The sequence below is a fragment of the Marmota marmota genome, unplaced genomic scaffold (genome assembly GCF_001458135.2).
Source record: "Marmota marmota marmota unplaced genomic scaffold, marMar, whole genome shotgun sequence".
Classification (NCBI taxonomy): domain Eukaryota; kingdom Metazoa; phylum Chordata; class Mammalia; order Rodentia; family Sciuridae; genus Marmota; species Marmota marmota.
The window spans coordinates 531,125-546,873 of NW_025999926.1; the positions used below are offsets into that span (position 1 = coordinate 531,125).

Consider the following 15,749-nt stretch of genomic DNA (forward strand, 5'->3'; position numbering starts at 1 on the left):
ATGAGACATCAAGCACTTGAAGGTCCTCTTTGTGCAGGCAGCTGCCACTTGTACATTTTATTGTTCATGGCACAGAGAGTGAATCTCTCTTTTTTCTCGCTTGCAGGGTACTATAAAGAAAAGAGGTCTGTGTAGCTCACAGATTCAGAGGCTGAAAGTCTAAACTTCATGATGCCAGCTCTGATGAGTGTCCTCTTGGCTTCATCACATGATGAATGGCAGGCACCGTGCGTGATGAGAGCACATGCAAGGAGGACCGATAACATATATAACAGGAAGCCAGAACAGCCCAGGAGGGCCCAGGCTTGTTCTTTTATGATAAGAGAGATCTAGGCAGGATCCCAAGAGAACTACCTTGGACCCTTCTGAGGGCCAGTGGGTTTGTTGCCAGCAAACCTAATGATCTCCCACTAAGCCCCACCTCTTAGAGGTCCCACCCACCTCTTATCTGTCAGCCTGAGCATCCCTAATCCAAAAATCCAAAATACTCCAACACCTGAAACTTTTTGAGCACCAACATGACACAAGTGGAAAATTCCAAACCTAACTTTTGATGATTCAGGGCACACAAACTGTTTTGTGCACAAAATTATTGAAAATATTTTGCAGAATTGCTTTCAGGCTATGTGTATGTGGGTGAATTTTATGTTTAAAATTGGGTTTCCTCTGGATATCTCTTTGTGTGTATGCAAATACTCCAGAATCTGAAAACATCCCCAAACCAAAATACTTCTGGTCCCCAAGCTGTGCAGATAAGGGGCACTAGACCTGTGGACACTGAGTTATGTCACAGAACTCAAATGGGTTATAGGGAATAATGTCCTCTGCCAGCCTACTCCTGGACCCATCTCTTCCAGGCCCATTTTATAGGCTCTGTGAGCATTTTCACTCCACCAAGTGGGGCCTCAGCAAATCACTTTACTGAACGGGCTCAGAAAGGACTGAGAGGCCTCAATCACAGGTTGACACAGGTCCTGAACAGGCTTCCTCACAACCTGCTGGTGCCCAGGGGGGGTCTTCCAAGAATAAGTGGGTGGCAGCATCGCCACCTGCTGGCTACAGGTGGCACTCCAAGTAAAAGTCAGTGGAGCTGGGGCGCCCCAGAGACTAAATTCCATCTTCCAAGTTTTCTCCTGTGTGGGGGGGCTCAGTCTCAGGGCGCTGTCTTCAGCTGTCCAGGACCATTAATGCAAAGCAGCCTTTCATAGGTGAAGGCGGAGTGGTGAGCGCCAGCCCAGCCCCCCAGGCCCCATTTGTTCCCCTCCCTCTCTCCCCTGCGGTTGGAGGGACTGGTGCCAGGGGAACAGGTACAGATGGCAGGGACCACATGGGGACGAAGTTAGGGAGCTGGGTGCAGGCAGGGTGTCAAGGTGCAAAACACGGGCTCAGAGGGGCTTGGGCATGCAGCCCCAAACCACCACTCACAGGGGTCGCGTGTCTCCGCAGCGGCCTTCACCATGATCGGGACCTCCACGCACCTGTCGGACCAGTGCTCGCAGTTCGCCATTCCGTCCTTCTGCCACTTCGTGTTCCCGCTGTGTGACGCCCGCTCCAGGGCACCCAAGCCGCGGGAGCTGTGCCGCGACGAGTGCGAGGTCCTGGAGAGCGACCTGTGCCGCCAGGAGTACACGATCGCGCGCTCCAACCCGCTCATCCTCATGCGTCTGCAGCTGCCCAAGTGCGAGGCGCTGCCCATGCCCGAGAGCCCGGATGCAGCCAACTGCATGCGCATCGGCATCCCAGCGGAGAGGCTGGGCCGCTGTGAGTGCCCCCAACCCTGGAGCAGAAAGGGGCAGTGTGTGGGCTTGAAATGGGGGCTCTGAGTTGGCCTGTTGCCCAGGGGACCCCCATCTGCCTTGCTTAAGCAGGGCATAGCGGCCAGAGCCTCTCTGTCCAGTCCCCCATCCCAAGGGCAGCCACCTGGTGGTAAAGAGCTAGGGATTGCAAGTTATTCAGACCCAGATTCACACCCTGCTTGAATGCTGTCCATCTTTGGGACTGGAGTTCAGTCCCTCTACTCCCTTGAGCTTGGGATTTCCTGTCTCCAGATGGGGAGTGATCCAGGTTTCTGCCAAAGAAACCTGCAGGGAGTGTTCAGGAGAGGACCAGCATCCTAGCTTCTATGATGGTCCACAGCATCTTGGGCCCTGGGGAAACGTGGGCTCCCAGCCCTCTCTCCAGACCTCTGAAGCACAATCCCCTCTTAGACTTACACAAGTTGGAGACGTGGAGATGATGCACAGTGGGAGCTCAGAAGGATCCAGAAGCCCTGTGTCACTACAAAAGGGAATGTGGATGGTCTCCCCACCTTCCCAGGCACCTTTCCCTGCAATACAGGACCTCAGCTGTGGAGTGGGGCACTTGATTCTTCTGAACCTGAGGCTGGGTGTGTGTGGCCCCTTGGGGGTCTGTAGAGGACAAAAGCCATGCTCCCCACCTCCCCTTCCGGGCAGCAGAGCAGCCTGTGTTCTCTAGGTGTTTAGTAGGCCCTGGCAGGGTGGCAAGGCCAGTCAGGGAAGAAGGCATGGGACAGGGAGTTCTGCCGACATTCCGAGAATGTCAGGATTGTTGTCCCCATGAGAGGTGAGACCCCTTTTCCTCTCAGGCTCCAGGGATGTTTTAGCTTCTGACGAGTCTGGGGTTTCCAGAAGTGCACAGGGTGCCTTGCCAAGGCAGGTAGGGCCTGGCCTCAGGGTCCAGCATGTCCCTCATAACTCCTGGCCACGGGGCTTCCAGTGTGACCTGAGGGAGTTGCTGAAACTCCTGTTTCCTCATATTCCATGAGGGCAATAGCACTAACCTTGTGCAGCTGGAATGAAGATTAGGTGAGTTAATGATTAAATCTTAGAAGAGGGCCTGAGGTAAACACTGGGTAAATGTTCCACACATGCACATCCTTACCTCTGGCTCCTCCATAGACACCGTTCTCACAGTGGCCGAGCCTGGCTTCTCCCTGGGTGGTGGAGGTGGTCTCCAGGTTGCAGGGCCAGGCCTGGATTTGTCCTCGCTGCTTGTATAGTTTTTTTTTTTTTTTTGTACCAGGGATTGAACCTGGGAGCACTCAAGCACTATTTTGTATTTTATTTAGAGACAGGGTCTCATTAAGTTGCTTAGCACCTCACCGTTGCTGAGGCTGGCTTTGAACTTGCGATCCTCCTGCCTCAGCCTCCCGAGCCGCTGGGATTTGTACAGTTCAATTCTGCTTTTAGTAATGAGTGAGAATGAGGTCCGAATTGACATTTCCAAAGGTGGTTCCAGGGCCATGGAATAACTTCTGACAGCTTTCCTTCACGTATGTCCCTAAGGTGCCCTCAATTTTATTTGTGGGCTTAGACTTTATTGAGTCCTTATTTTTAATGCTGCTTTTCTTGGACGATATGTAAAATCCTTTGGTCTTTTGGAAATTCCCATTTGGGCCCATGCAGGCCAAGTGGGTCTGTTCCTTCCTAAAATAAATAGTTGAAGGAGGGTGAACTCTGTGCCCCCAGGGTGGGCCAGGTCCCCGGGTGTGCGCACCTCCTAATGCGTCTGCCTCTCTCAGATCATCAGTGCTACAACGGCTCGGGCTCAGACTACAGAGGAACTGCCAGCACTACCAAGTCGGGGCACCAGTGCCAGCCATGGGCCCTGCAGCACCCCCACAGCCACCACCTGTCCAGCGCAGACTTCCCCGAGCTCGGAGGGGGGCATGCCTACTGCCGGAACCCCGGAGGCCAGATGGAAGGCCCCTGGTGCTTTACGCAGAATAAAAACGTACGCATGGAACTGTGTGACGTACCCTCGTGTAGTATGTATTCTCTCTCTCTCTTTTTTTAAAATGTTGACTGTTGAGTTCACCTGTGATGAGAATGTTCTGTCTTGCCTCGGGACAGAGGGGACCACAGAGCCCCATCTTAACCATGTGATTGTTTTAAACAGAATGTTGCTGGTTGTGACATAAAATCAGATCCTTATGGGGTGTCTTAAAATGGGGGAAGTCTGGAGAATGTTGTGCAAGTAGCCCATAAGTTCAGCTCACAGTGGCAGCTACTGTTTGCATTCTGGATCTTTCCTCCATCCCTTTACCTGGGTCCGGTCCTGGAATTCAGCTGCCATCTTTGTCCCTCCGTGGACATTATCACACAATATAAAGAAAGATGCTCCCCCCACCCCCAGTCCCCCACTCCCATCTTTTGGGCTTTTCCTGCTTCTGAGCTTTCACACACAGAACTGGTAGAATAAGGAGAAAATAGAATCCATGGTCTCTTAACATTCCCTCTGAGCGTCTGCTACATAAAAAATTGGAAAAGATTGTGTAGTCAATGATTAAACTTCAGCGGTTATTGTCTCTGAGTTTCAATTGTGTACGTTGTGGTAGTTGAGTGACTGAACTCAGCTGGGAACCGGAGGTGGTGGGTTGGTGGGAGACTGTGGGACCATGCAGAAGGACAGGTCAATCTGTGGGGCAGCTAAGGCTCCCCTGTGCCTGGACACCCCCTCCTGTGAAGCCCAGGTACCCCCGGCCTACTGAGGAGTGAGTACCTGTGAGTATTTATCTAGCGCGGTTTTGAAGCTGTGATTCAGTGGCTCCAGATTTATCACTGCTTTTGCTCAGCAGCTCAGACACCTCTTCAGGAATGTATGTTCATAGTAGGAATAAACTGTAAGAATGAAAATACCAGGAGCTCAACCCGGGTACAGTCCTGTAGATCCATTTCCTGCAAGGAAGGACGTTATTAGTGCCCATGAAGAAAAATAGGCGCATTGTTTGATCTGGCAATCACTGGAATCTTATGTTGCAGAGGTAGCTGCATTTACAGGGCAGACATGCAAGGATATTTCTTGCAGAAACACTCCCGAGAACTAAATGCAAAATAGACTAATTTAACAGTAGGAGGTTGCATGGGATAGTGGAAGTGGATCCATATTGGGGAGTAGTACACAGCTATAAAAGAACCCACGGACCTGTCCAAAATATTTGATTCTGTTCCAAAACCAGGAGCAGGAAAATACAGGTGACACAATTCAATTTAAAATGAAGTCTGGTCTCTGGTAAAACACCATATGAAACTACTGTTCCTGGATATCAGAATAGTTAAATGTCAGTGGTTTCCCGTGGTTGAAACTAAGATATACATAATAAATGGAGTATTGACCTATTAACAATATGACAGCTTTTAATAGCATCAACATGAACAAGGCTACGAGGAATATTTACTTTTTAATGCTCACAATTCTGCAGTCCATTTTTTCCCAATAAGCATGAGTTGTATTGGTAATTTTTAAAAGATCATAACAAGGCAGATGATCATGTAATTGCAATGACAGAGTTCTCGCTCCTGATTTTGGCATGAGGGACAGCTTGCACTCCTCATCCTAATAATGAAAAACAAACTGGAATCTAATGTCCATGGGCCCTGAGGCTTCAGGAACATCTGCCTCCTGGACACTTTGGGGATGGGGGAAATTGCTGGGTGGGGACAGAAGAGAGTTTTTTCTTTCACTTTATTTGATTTTTATCTTATTTGGAGGGCACAGGTGAGACTAGGTTTGGGACATTGTGACTTTTCCTAAGAGAGCACTAGACTACTCATTTTGAGACCAAATCAATTTTTTCATAGATCATGTTGACCAGAATTTTTTTGTTTTCTTCCAGATGGGGAGTTCATTGCCCCCTGGTCATAGAGCCATCCAAGTCTGGGGTAGTTATTTACAAAGCCAAGGGGTAAACATAAGACCACGTAGTTCCTTAAGGGATACAGGGAAGTGCCTCTGGAGAGCCCACCTTTCATCACATACAGGGAAGGGGTCAGCCTTCTTCAGTCAGGCCACTGGCTCTTAAATACAGTAGCTTTGAAGGGCCAGAGGAGTTGCTGGGCTGGAGGGTTGGGCCAGCAGCCCCAGGACAGCCAGCCCCCTGCCTTGCCCAGCCCCCAGGACCCATCCCTGCTTACCGAGGTCTTGCAGCCTGGCTCCTGTGTGCCCCGCTGCCACTTTCCATTGCCCTGTAGGGGGAGACAAAGCGCTGCTTTTCACGGGGAGAGAAAAGCAGAAGGTAGTTGAAGGCTTCCTACTGTTTACCTCCTGTTTTTCAAGAATTCCTTTACCCTTTTTGCATATTGTATTGGGCAAATTCATGGATTTCCCTTGCTCTTTTAAATTAAATGCATTTTAAGTAGTATTCTAAAAGGCAATGTTAATATGATACAAAAATGTTTAAAAAATCAAAATACTGAATGAGGAAAAGGTCGTTTCTGATCCCAAGTGTGAGCCGAGTTTGACCCACCACGGTCAAGGACATCAGATGTATTTCCTAAATCTCACCAAAATCAGGAGGGGAGGAGACCTTGGTGAAAAATGTAATACTGCTCAACACCTGTTCCCACGGTGTCCAAAGCATCAGGAAAGAAAAGTGTTTGTTTCCCTGTTGGGGGGTGGTTTGTGGTGGTTTCCACATAGGATGAGCAATATTTATGTATTTTTTAAGGTCTGGTGTACAGTTTTGCTCCTTTGTGTAATTTATTGGATTGTCCACTTGTGCTGACATGTTTTGCCTGGGCAGAGAACTTAGAGTTGAAAGGGGGGTGTTTTCTGAAGACTCACCAAAGCCTCTTTCTCATTCGCAGGTCCCCGACACAGCAGCAAGATGGGCATTCTGTACATCTTGGTTCCCAGCATCGCCATTCCCTTGGTCATCGCCTGCCTCTTCTTCCTGGTCTGCATGTGCCGCAATAAGCAGAAAGCATCCGCGTCCACCCCTCAGCGCCGGCAGCTGATGGCCTCGCCCAGCCAGGACGTGGAGATGCCACTCATCAACCAGCACAAGCAGGTCTTTTGCTTTTGTCTTCTAACAAGGCAGCTTTTTGAGGCTGTGTCCTCCAGGGTTGGTCACCTGGGAGACCTGTTTTCTTCATTTCCTCCATACACAGCACATGATTTTATCTGACTATTTTTTTCTCTAAAATACATCGGTGTGTGTGTGTGTGTGTGTGTGTGTGTGTGTAGAAAATGAATGGCAGGCATATTTGGAATTCACTAAATATGAAGTCCACAGCTTCTCCCCCACAACTAGACCAAGGCACCTTGTGTGGCCCAGCAAACAGCCCTCGCTGCTCAGGTACCTCAACTGTGTCCACGGGGTGACCTGAGAGAAAGGAAAAAAAAAAAAACAGTCCCACAATTTGAGGCTGCCGGTGGCATTTTTAAGGATCTGGGACCTATTTTCCACTCAGTTTTCATTCAGATTTGGTTTTGCTGCATTTGATTCTGGGGGAAGCAGAGAAAACCAGTTTTTTCATGCGAGTAGGAGGGACCAGCCACCTCTGAGAGACGGTCCCCACTCTGAATGTTCTTAAATGAAAGGGGGGCAGGTAGGAAATTCTGAAAGACAGCAGGTGAAAAAGCAGGTGCCAGCCTTGCCCGCCTTCCTGAGGGTGCTTACCTTCATCTCCAGCTCTGGGGAGCGCCGTTCCCCCCGACTTGGAAGGGCCCTTTGAGGTGGTCAGGGAGAGTTGGCTCATCCATCTCTTCAGCCAGGGAGGTGCTGAGGACTGGCCGTGGGCAGGAGCCGAGGAGGATCTTGCTGTGGTGTAGCCACGCACAGGAGGGATGTGGAGGCAGCCCACTGGGAGAGTCCAGGGTGGCTGTGGGAGAGCTGGTGCTCAGGCGCGGTCGCCAGACATGTGTCTGAGTGTGAGTACGTGCAAACACACAGGTGTGCACACACACGTGGGGGTGGGAGGGAGGTCTGCAGTAGCACCTTGGTCACACTTTAGAGGAACCTGATATGCAGACTGATTGGGACCGTGGGAGGACTCAGACAGACTGCATCAGGGCACATTGTGGGTGGCCATGTGCAGGACAGTTAGGACCAGGGGGTCTTCTGCAAGGTGATGGTGGCACAAGGGCTACTTCTGACCCCTCCCAGTCTCCCTGCTCCTCCTCTGCCATTGGCAGTGGCAGAAAAGTTTAATTTGGGGCTTTTCTTTTTTGACAGGCCAAACTCAAGGAGATCAGCTTGTCCTCAGTGAGGTTCATGGAGGAGCTGGGGGAGGACCGGTTTGGCAAGGTCTACAAAGGCCATCTGTTTGGGCCCACCCAGGGGGAGCAGACCCAGGTGGTGGCCATCAAGACGCTGAAGGACAAAGCAGAGGGCCCGCTCCGGGAGGAGTTCAGACACGAGGCCATGCTGCGGGCTCGGCTGCAGCACCCCAACATCGTCTGCCTGCTGGGCATGGTGACCAAGGACCAGCCCCTCAGCATGATCTTCAGCTACTGCTCGCACGGTGACCTCCACGAGTTCCTGGTCATGCGCTCGCCCCACTCAGACGTGGGCAGCACCGATGATGACCGCACAGTGAAGTCCGCCCTGGAGCCCCCCGACTTCGTGCACGTCGTGGCGCAGATCGCAGCAGGGATGGAGTATCTGTCCGGCCACCACGTGGTCCACAAGGACCTGGCCACCCGCAACGTGCTGGTGTATGACAAGCTGAACGTGAAGATCTCAGACTTGGGCCTCTTCCGCGAGGTGTATTCTGCCGATTACTACAAGCTGATGGGGAACTCGCTGCTGCCCATCCGTTGGATGTCCCCCGAGGCAATCATGTGCGGCAAGTTTTCCATCGACTCGGACATCTGGTCCTACGGCGTGGTCCTGTGGGAGGTCTTCAGCTACGGCCTGCAGCCCTACTGTGGGTACTCCAACCAGGACGTGGTGGAGATGATCCGCAACCGGCAGGTGCTGCCCTGCCCGGATGACTGCCCTGCCTGGGTCTATGCCCTCATGATCGAGTGCTGGAACGAGTTCCCCAGCAGGCGACCACGCTTCAAGGACATCCACAGCCGGCTGCGAGCTTGGGGCAACCTGTCCAACTACAACAGCTCAGCGCAGACCTCGGGAGCCAGCAACACCACGCAGACCAGCTCCCTGAGCACCAGCCCCGTGAGCAATGTGAGCAACGCCCGCTACATGGGCCCCAAGCAGAAGGCTCAGCCCTTCCCACAGCCCCAGTTCATCCCCATGAAGGGCCAGATCAGACCCATGGTGCCCCCGCCCCAGCTCTACATCCCCGTCAATGGCTACCAGCCAGTGCCTGCCTATGGGGCGTACCTGCCCAACTTCTACCCAGTCCAGATCCCTATGCAAATGGCTCCACAGCAGGTGCCCCCTCAGATGGTCCCCAAACCCAGCTCACACCACAGTGGCAGCGGCTCCACCAGCACAGGCTACGTCACTACGGCACCTTCCAACACATCCGTGGCAGACAGGGCAGCTCTGCTCTCGGAGGGCACTGAGGATGCTCAGAACATCCCGGAAGATGTGGTCCAGAGCCCTGTACAGGAAGCAGAGGAGGAAGAAGATGGCTCTGTCCCAGAGACCGAGCTCCTAGGGGACAATGACACTCTGCAGATGGACGAAGCACAAGTCCAGCTGGAAGCCTGAGGGGCACCCGGGGCCCAGGCACCAGGGGATGAGACCCCACTGTGACCCCACAGGGACTTCAACCCCCTTTGAGAGATCACAAACCACAGTAATCACAAGAGCCCAGGCACTGGAGGGCTGGTCACACTCACTGACCGAAAATCCTGCACCTGTCTTGTTCATTCTCTGCACTCAGAGCTGCCTCTGGGTCCTCCTGTTTGTCTGGAGGCCACACCTGCACCTAAGCTGGGCAGGGGCCCCAGTAGTGTGACCTCTTCAGAAGCAGGACACATAGTGAGCCCTATTCTGCCTGCATTCATCCTGGTGCTCAATCACTAGTGAGCTGCGAATTCTCTGCAGAAACATAGGCAACATCTTCACTCCATATGGTATATGGATCAAGTATTAGAAATGTGGGGAGAACAGGTCTGTGAAGGGGTAGGTAGCAGGTGGTACCTCGGGATCTGAGATTCTCATCAGCCAGCCTGCTGGTTTAAGGATGGAGGGAGCGCCATTTCTCCCTGCTGCCTCCCTGCCAGTCGTGTTTCCCAGCCAAAGATCAGCAGGACAGCACACTGCCACCTACCAGGGTCCAAAGAAACAGGGGCTTCTGAAATGGGAGCTCCCTATATTCAAGCAAAATGTGCCTTTATAGAAACCCACACAATCCTGTATTTTTGTGAAATGGTTTTAATTGTATTGCATGTGTATTTTGCCCACTTTGCTGGAATTCAAGGGAAAATATTTCTGGGGTTTAGAATGTTCAAAAGGAAGCAATATTGTACAGAACGCAGTATTGTTAATTTTTTTTTTAAAGAATCATGTACAGACCTTAAATGTAATTTATATGTTTGTTTGTTTTTTTGTATGCCGTTTTCATGGAAGTATTTTGAGCTTGAATAATGACTTAGTAATTTAACTGTTTACATTATCCACTTTGGGATGCTTGTTGTACCGTGTGGAAGCGAGGTCCATTCATTTCAGAACCCCGAGACCCAAAGGCCAGCAGGCTCGCTGTCTCTCTCTGGCACTCGTTGTTGTTCTGTGTAAATCCCACACCTGGTGTATCCAATAAAGTGAAACAGAACCTTCGGCTGCGCTCTTCCAGGCTGGAAGGAGAGGGCTGTGTAAGGTGCCTGCAGAATGAAGGAGACGCGGGGTGATTCTCTGGGCCCTTTCTGTGGATTTGGGAGGTTCACCTAGGACCAGCAACTCCATGCTAAAGCCCGTGTAGTCGTAGCATAGAGAACCGATGGAAATCAATTCCATTTTTTTAAAAATTAATTTTCAATTACCATGTGTTCATTGTGCACGTTGATGAGGTTCAGTGTGATATTTGAACACATGCCTATAGCACATGCTCACCCACCCCTCTTCCCAGCCCCCAGTAACTCTCGTTTACAGTCAAGTTGATTTTTCCCCCTGCTGCTTCTGTTGAGAGCTCAAGTGTGAATCAGTAGCAGATGATGTGAAGATGATGATGGTCTTTGGTTTTAAACTGGCCCCTGACATTTTTAGACCTGGAATCGGTCATTTTCTGGGGCCTCCACACAGGGCTGGGATCTGGGAAGGACAGTGGGGAAGGGGGTGAGCCTAGAGCTCTCAGCCCCCTGTTCCATCTGTAGTGCAGCTGGGTGCAATGAGCTGGGCCAGAAGACATCTCTGCAGGCCAGTGGCTCCAGGGCTCCCTGTCAGGCAGGGGTTATGGAACCAGGGCCATAACCTGGAGGTGATTCTGGCAGCCAGCACGCAACCTAGGCTGGGCCCTTTATCTTAACATTTTCGTAGAGCCACTCCCCGTCTATTGGAGTGGTAGAGGGGAAACAGGGCTGTGGGCATGCTCAGGGTAGGCTTAATCTGCAGCTGATGCTCTGCAGATCTTGTGACAGAAGGCTCACTGCCTTCCCTGTGCCCATTCTGACCCGGCAGGACTCGGTTACCCCAAAATGTGCATTTCTAATGAGGGGCCTAGGATGCAATCTCACACTGAGAACTACTGAGGCAGAGAATCATTGCACCTCAGGACACATTCAGGGGACAAGGAGCGCATCTCAGATGATGAATTTCACCCTCATTCTCCTTCACAGCCTACATTCAAATTGACTCACAGTCTGGCAAGGTTCATGGATCCCAGGGATTGTACACCAGTGTGTGTGAGGACGAGAACTCACTAGGGGGAATAAAAAACACTTTTTAACAACAAACTCCTTCTCTTAGAGTAGATCCCTCGTGCCAGGGTGTCCAGCATCTTGAATCATTTTGACCTTAAGGTTTCTCCTATTGTAATAAGATCTTCCTCCCCCAGAGCAAGGCTTATGCCTGAGGCCTCTACAAGAAAACCCAGATCAGCCAGAGAAAAGCATACCCATTTATTTGGTATGAGTTTTATGTGACCCAGAAGCCTTTAGAAAAGAAGACCCAAAACATTAGGGAGAGATGGTGTTTTTATGTTAAAATTAACGGAGTGGACATCGACAGGGATGTCCTGCGGGGTCAGAATCGTCAATGGGCATGGCCCAACGGTAATGAACTAACTAGGGGGACGTCGCGAGGCCTATTTGTTAGATTCTTCTCTGTGCCTTCAGAGATGAGGACATTCCTTCTGCCCAGGTATGCGGGGTGGGGCACCTCTGCTCTGGATGAGGATCCTAGGACCTGCTTCAGAGGAAGCCCATGGAATTCTATGACTTGCTTCAGGGGAGAAGGGCAGGATGAGGTCAGAAGGCCCTCCACTTCTGCAGTTTCCGCGAATGTCGCAGAGCTGTGTTGGGGGTACCTTGTCCTCATCTTGCTCTACTGGTCCAGCACGATACAGGTCACAGATTCACCCACACACAAATAGATAAATTCTGTGTCTTCTTGTTCATCCTAAGATCAGGATGGAAGGAAATAAATCCGACTGGGTCAAGAATCAGAACCCCCCCACACACCCTCAGAGGCCCTCTCGGCCCTGCATAGGGAAGGGACGTGGGGTTAAATGGAGTGACTTCTCATTTCCTCTGATCTGAAGTAGGAACTAGGTTCTATCTCCGACTTGACTCACCTGGAGGGTTGACTGTTCAGTGCAGACCTGAGGTTGAAACATGAGAATTAACCCTTCCGTTGCTTTTCCACAAGCAAAACCAGAAAACACGGCTCCGTGCCACTTTGGCCAGCCTTGACTGTCCCCAAACATTAACCGTGGGCTCCAGGCTTCTGACAGCTCGGTAGAGCTACAGCAGTGGGAACTGGGAAGGTTTTTTTTCCTATGGAGTTGGGGGTGCCAATAGAACATCTCCACCTGCTCACTCCAAATGTAACTGCGCTACATCTTTAGATGTGACTGAACAACGGTGGCTTAGTGGGGACACGCCAGAGCCATCGACTATAGAGCTGAACTACATGATTCAAGTAAATGTAACAGCTTTGTCCCCACAAAGGAGGGAAGTTTTCACAGCTGTTGAGTTACTTGCATGCAATTGAGGGGTTTTTTGGCGGGGGTATCAGGGCTTGAACTCAGGGGCACTCAACCACTGAGAATATCCCCAACTCTATTTTATATTTTATTTAGAGACAAGGTCTCACTGGATTGCTTCATGCCTCACCATTGCTGAGACTGGCTTAAACTCTCAAGCCTCCTGCCTCAGCCTCCTGAGATCACAGGCTTGCAGCTAATGTCCTGCTTGTAATTGAGTTTTAAATCAAGGCATCAGACACCACGTATACCTTGTGCACCCATTAGATTTTTTGATAAACAGCAATTATTGAGACAGCCTGTCGTCACACTGCACAGAATTTAATGTACTGACTTAGGATGTGTGACTACCCCTGTAGTCACAAGAGCTTCCCACCAACTCAGGAAAATCCTATGGTGTGATCTCATGGTGAGATCCACTCACTTCATTTTTTTAATTTTATTTTTACTCTTTTATACATCACACAATGATCATACATATTAACAGAGTACCATGTGACGTTTCATACATATATATGTTGGGTAGTGTTTAAATCAGGTTAAACATTTAACTCCTCAAACATTTATCATTTCTCTTTATGGTAATAACTTCCAAAATCCTTCTGGCTTTTTAAAATATGCAATTACACTATTTTTATCCACAGTTGCCATACTCTAAAGAAATTTTCTTTCTTTTTGGGGGGAGGTGGGTATTAGGGACGGAACCCAGAGCCTCACACCTGCTAGGCAGGCGCTCACCACTGAGCTACACCCCCAGCAAGTGAATCTACTCATGTTCCTGTTGGTAGCCACTTTGATTATGTTTTGTGATTATGTCTGAAACAAACCCAGGCATTAGTTCCATGTGCATGTTTGTTCCAGAGACATTTAAAATCCTTTGAGGTGAACTTTTAAAAGGGAGGCTGTGTCAAGGATATCACTACCAAGTGGTATCTCTCAACTTCTAGCTACAGCCCCCTCGTCATTCCCCAAAGTCGTAGAGACCTTAAATATTCAAAATTACTGAGTGCTTGGTAGTCAGCCTTGGAAATCAAAGAGTAATGCTTTATCCCCTTGAATTTTGACTGACCTGGTGACAGCCAGGACACAAGCCTCATTGCTATATATTCAAAATTAGGGCAGTAGTGTTTTTACAGTATTCTATTTCTTTTTCAGTTTAATTTCATTCACTTAATTAATGAATAGCAGATACATTTCTGTCATTCAGGAATTTCTATCGCTCATTCCCTCAGCCTTCCCTCCACCTTCCACCTTGAAGTAATTGCTGTTGCTGATTTCTTAGGGATCTTCCCAGAGTTTCTCTAGGCATAAATAAGCCAGTACATTCATATGTTATTGTACTTACCCCTTTTACTTTTTTACACAAATGGCCGCCTGCTGCAGTCTGCCTGGGCACAAAATCACCAGCCACTCAAGCAGGAACAAACTTTATTTTTGAAACTGCCGCCAATGCCCTGTACTCTCCCGGGAAAAATGCCGTCGGACCCAAGCAGTGTTCTCCCAGATGGGCCACAGGAAGTCCCTCCTCCGGAACTCCCTCCTACCGCACTTCCCCAACCAATGGGAACTCTCCAGGAGTCCCGTAGCAGGCCGAGGTGGACAGCAGGGGTCTAATATCCATATGAATGCAGATCTTAACACAATCATATCATCTCAATGGCTTGCTGAAGGTCACCTTTCAACCAAAAATGCCATGCATCATATTACTTGGCAGTGGCTCTTAGCAGCCGCCCTCTCCACAGGTAGCTTCTGTCAGTGGAAGGCACTCGGCCCGAGTGTTCCGTGGCAGGCGTGGGCCTTACTTGCTTTAACCCATCGCTGGCAGCCAGGCATTTGGGTGACTTCCCCTTGCTGCTGTCTTAAACCGCCCCAGTGACAAGCCTGTTCCTGTTTCTGTTTGAGATGTTCCTGGAGGTGGCCTTGCTGGTGAACAAAGGTGTGAGCTGTCATGGACATCCCTCCAGGGGGTCAGCCAGCACACACGGCTACCCTGATGGAGTGTGCCAGGTCCCTCAGCCTTGGAGCAAGCCTCACCTGCAGGCCAGGGTGTCCCCACACCTGACCACCTGCTGGCAAAGGGTCCTAGGGCCACAAGGCTCACCTTGAATGGATACTTTTATGAAGTCAGGCCACATTAGAATTTTTTTGGCTTTTTTTTAATATTTATTTTTCAGTTTTGGGCGGACACAACATCTTTGTCTGTACGTGGTGCTGAGGATCGAACCCGGGCCGCACGCATGCCAGGCGAGCGCGCTACCGCTTGAGCCACATCCCCAGCCCAGAATTTTTAACTCACTGTTTTATTCACTCTCTTTTGTAGTCTGAGGTTTTAGTGAAAACTGTTACCCTGAGGCAGAGAGACAGATGCAAAACCATCCCTTGGGCATTGGAAGGCCCTAGATGAATCTTTGAGAACCCAGGGGAGAGACCCAACAGAAATGAACATTTCTTTGAAACTCCAGAAGGCAAATTTAACCCTCCCCAAAGATTGGAACAGCCGTCACCCCCAGAGCGGCAACAGCAACACCCCACTCCAGGATGGCCCGGGGCCTGTCCATCTGCTGCTGCGGTCCAGGTCTGCCTCCAGATGATGACAGCTCATGGGTCTCAGTGAAAACTGGTCATCCGCAAGGGAAAGGATGCCCACTCTGGTGGAAGGAAGAAGTCAGCCTGCCTCTCTGGCTCCTGCTGCCCAGACGTGCTAGCCCTGTGCTAGAAGTACGTACCAACGTCACCCACACTCTCCATCCTGTGGCCTCAGCTGTATGGCCATTTCCTTGTATTCCGCTGTCTATCATGTGGCTTTGCTTTCCAAGAGTTTTAAAAATCAACTTTTTGGTCGTTTCTTTCAACTGCATTTTGATTATCTCTTCATCATGTTGGAGTCTTTTTTTA

At 50.2% G+C, this 15,749-nt stretch overlaps 1 protein-coding gene across 1 annotated transcript in view; it reads left to right on the top strand.

The window, feature by feature from the left end:
* The window catches only part of Ror2 (receptor tyrosine kinase like orphan receptor 2), a 51,005-nt gene extending 40,514 nt beyond the window's left edge, over nt 1–10,491 (top strand). Inside the window, exons 6-9 of the mRNA XM_015503979.2 lie at nt 1,447–1,761; nt 3,542–3,787; nt 6,606–6,808; nt 7,976–10,491. Coding sequence (XP_015359465.2) covers nt 1,447–1,761; nt 3,542–3,787; nt 6,606–6,808; nt 7,976–9,421 — 2,210 coding nt within the window. The 3' untranslated portion in view covers nt 9,422–10,491. The remainder of the gene's footprint in view (nt 1–1,446; nt 1,762–3,541; nt 3,788–6,605; nt 6,809–7,975) is intronic.
* Nucleotides 10,492–15,749: the final 5,258 nt, after the last annotated feature.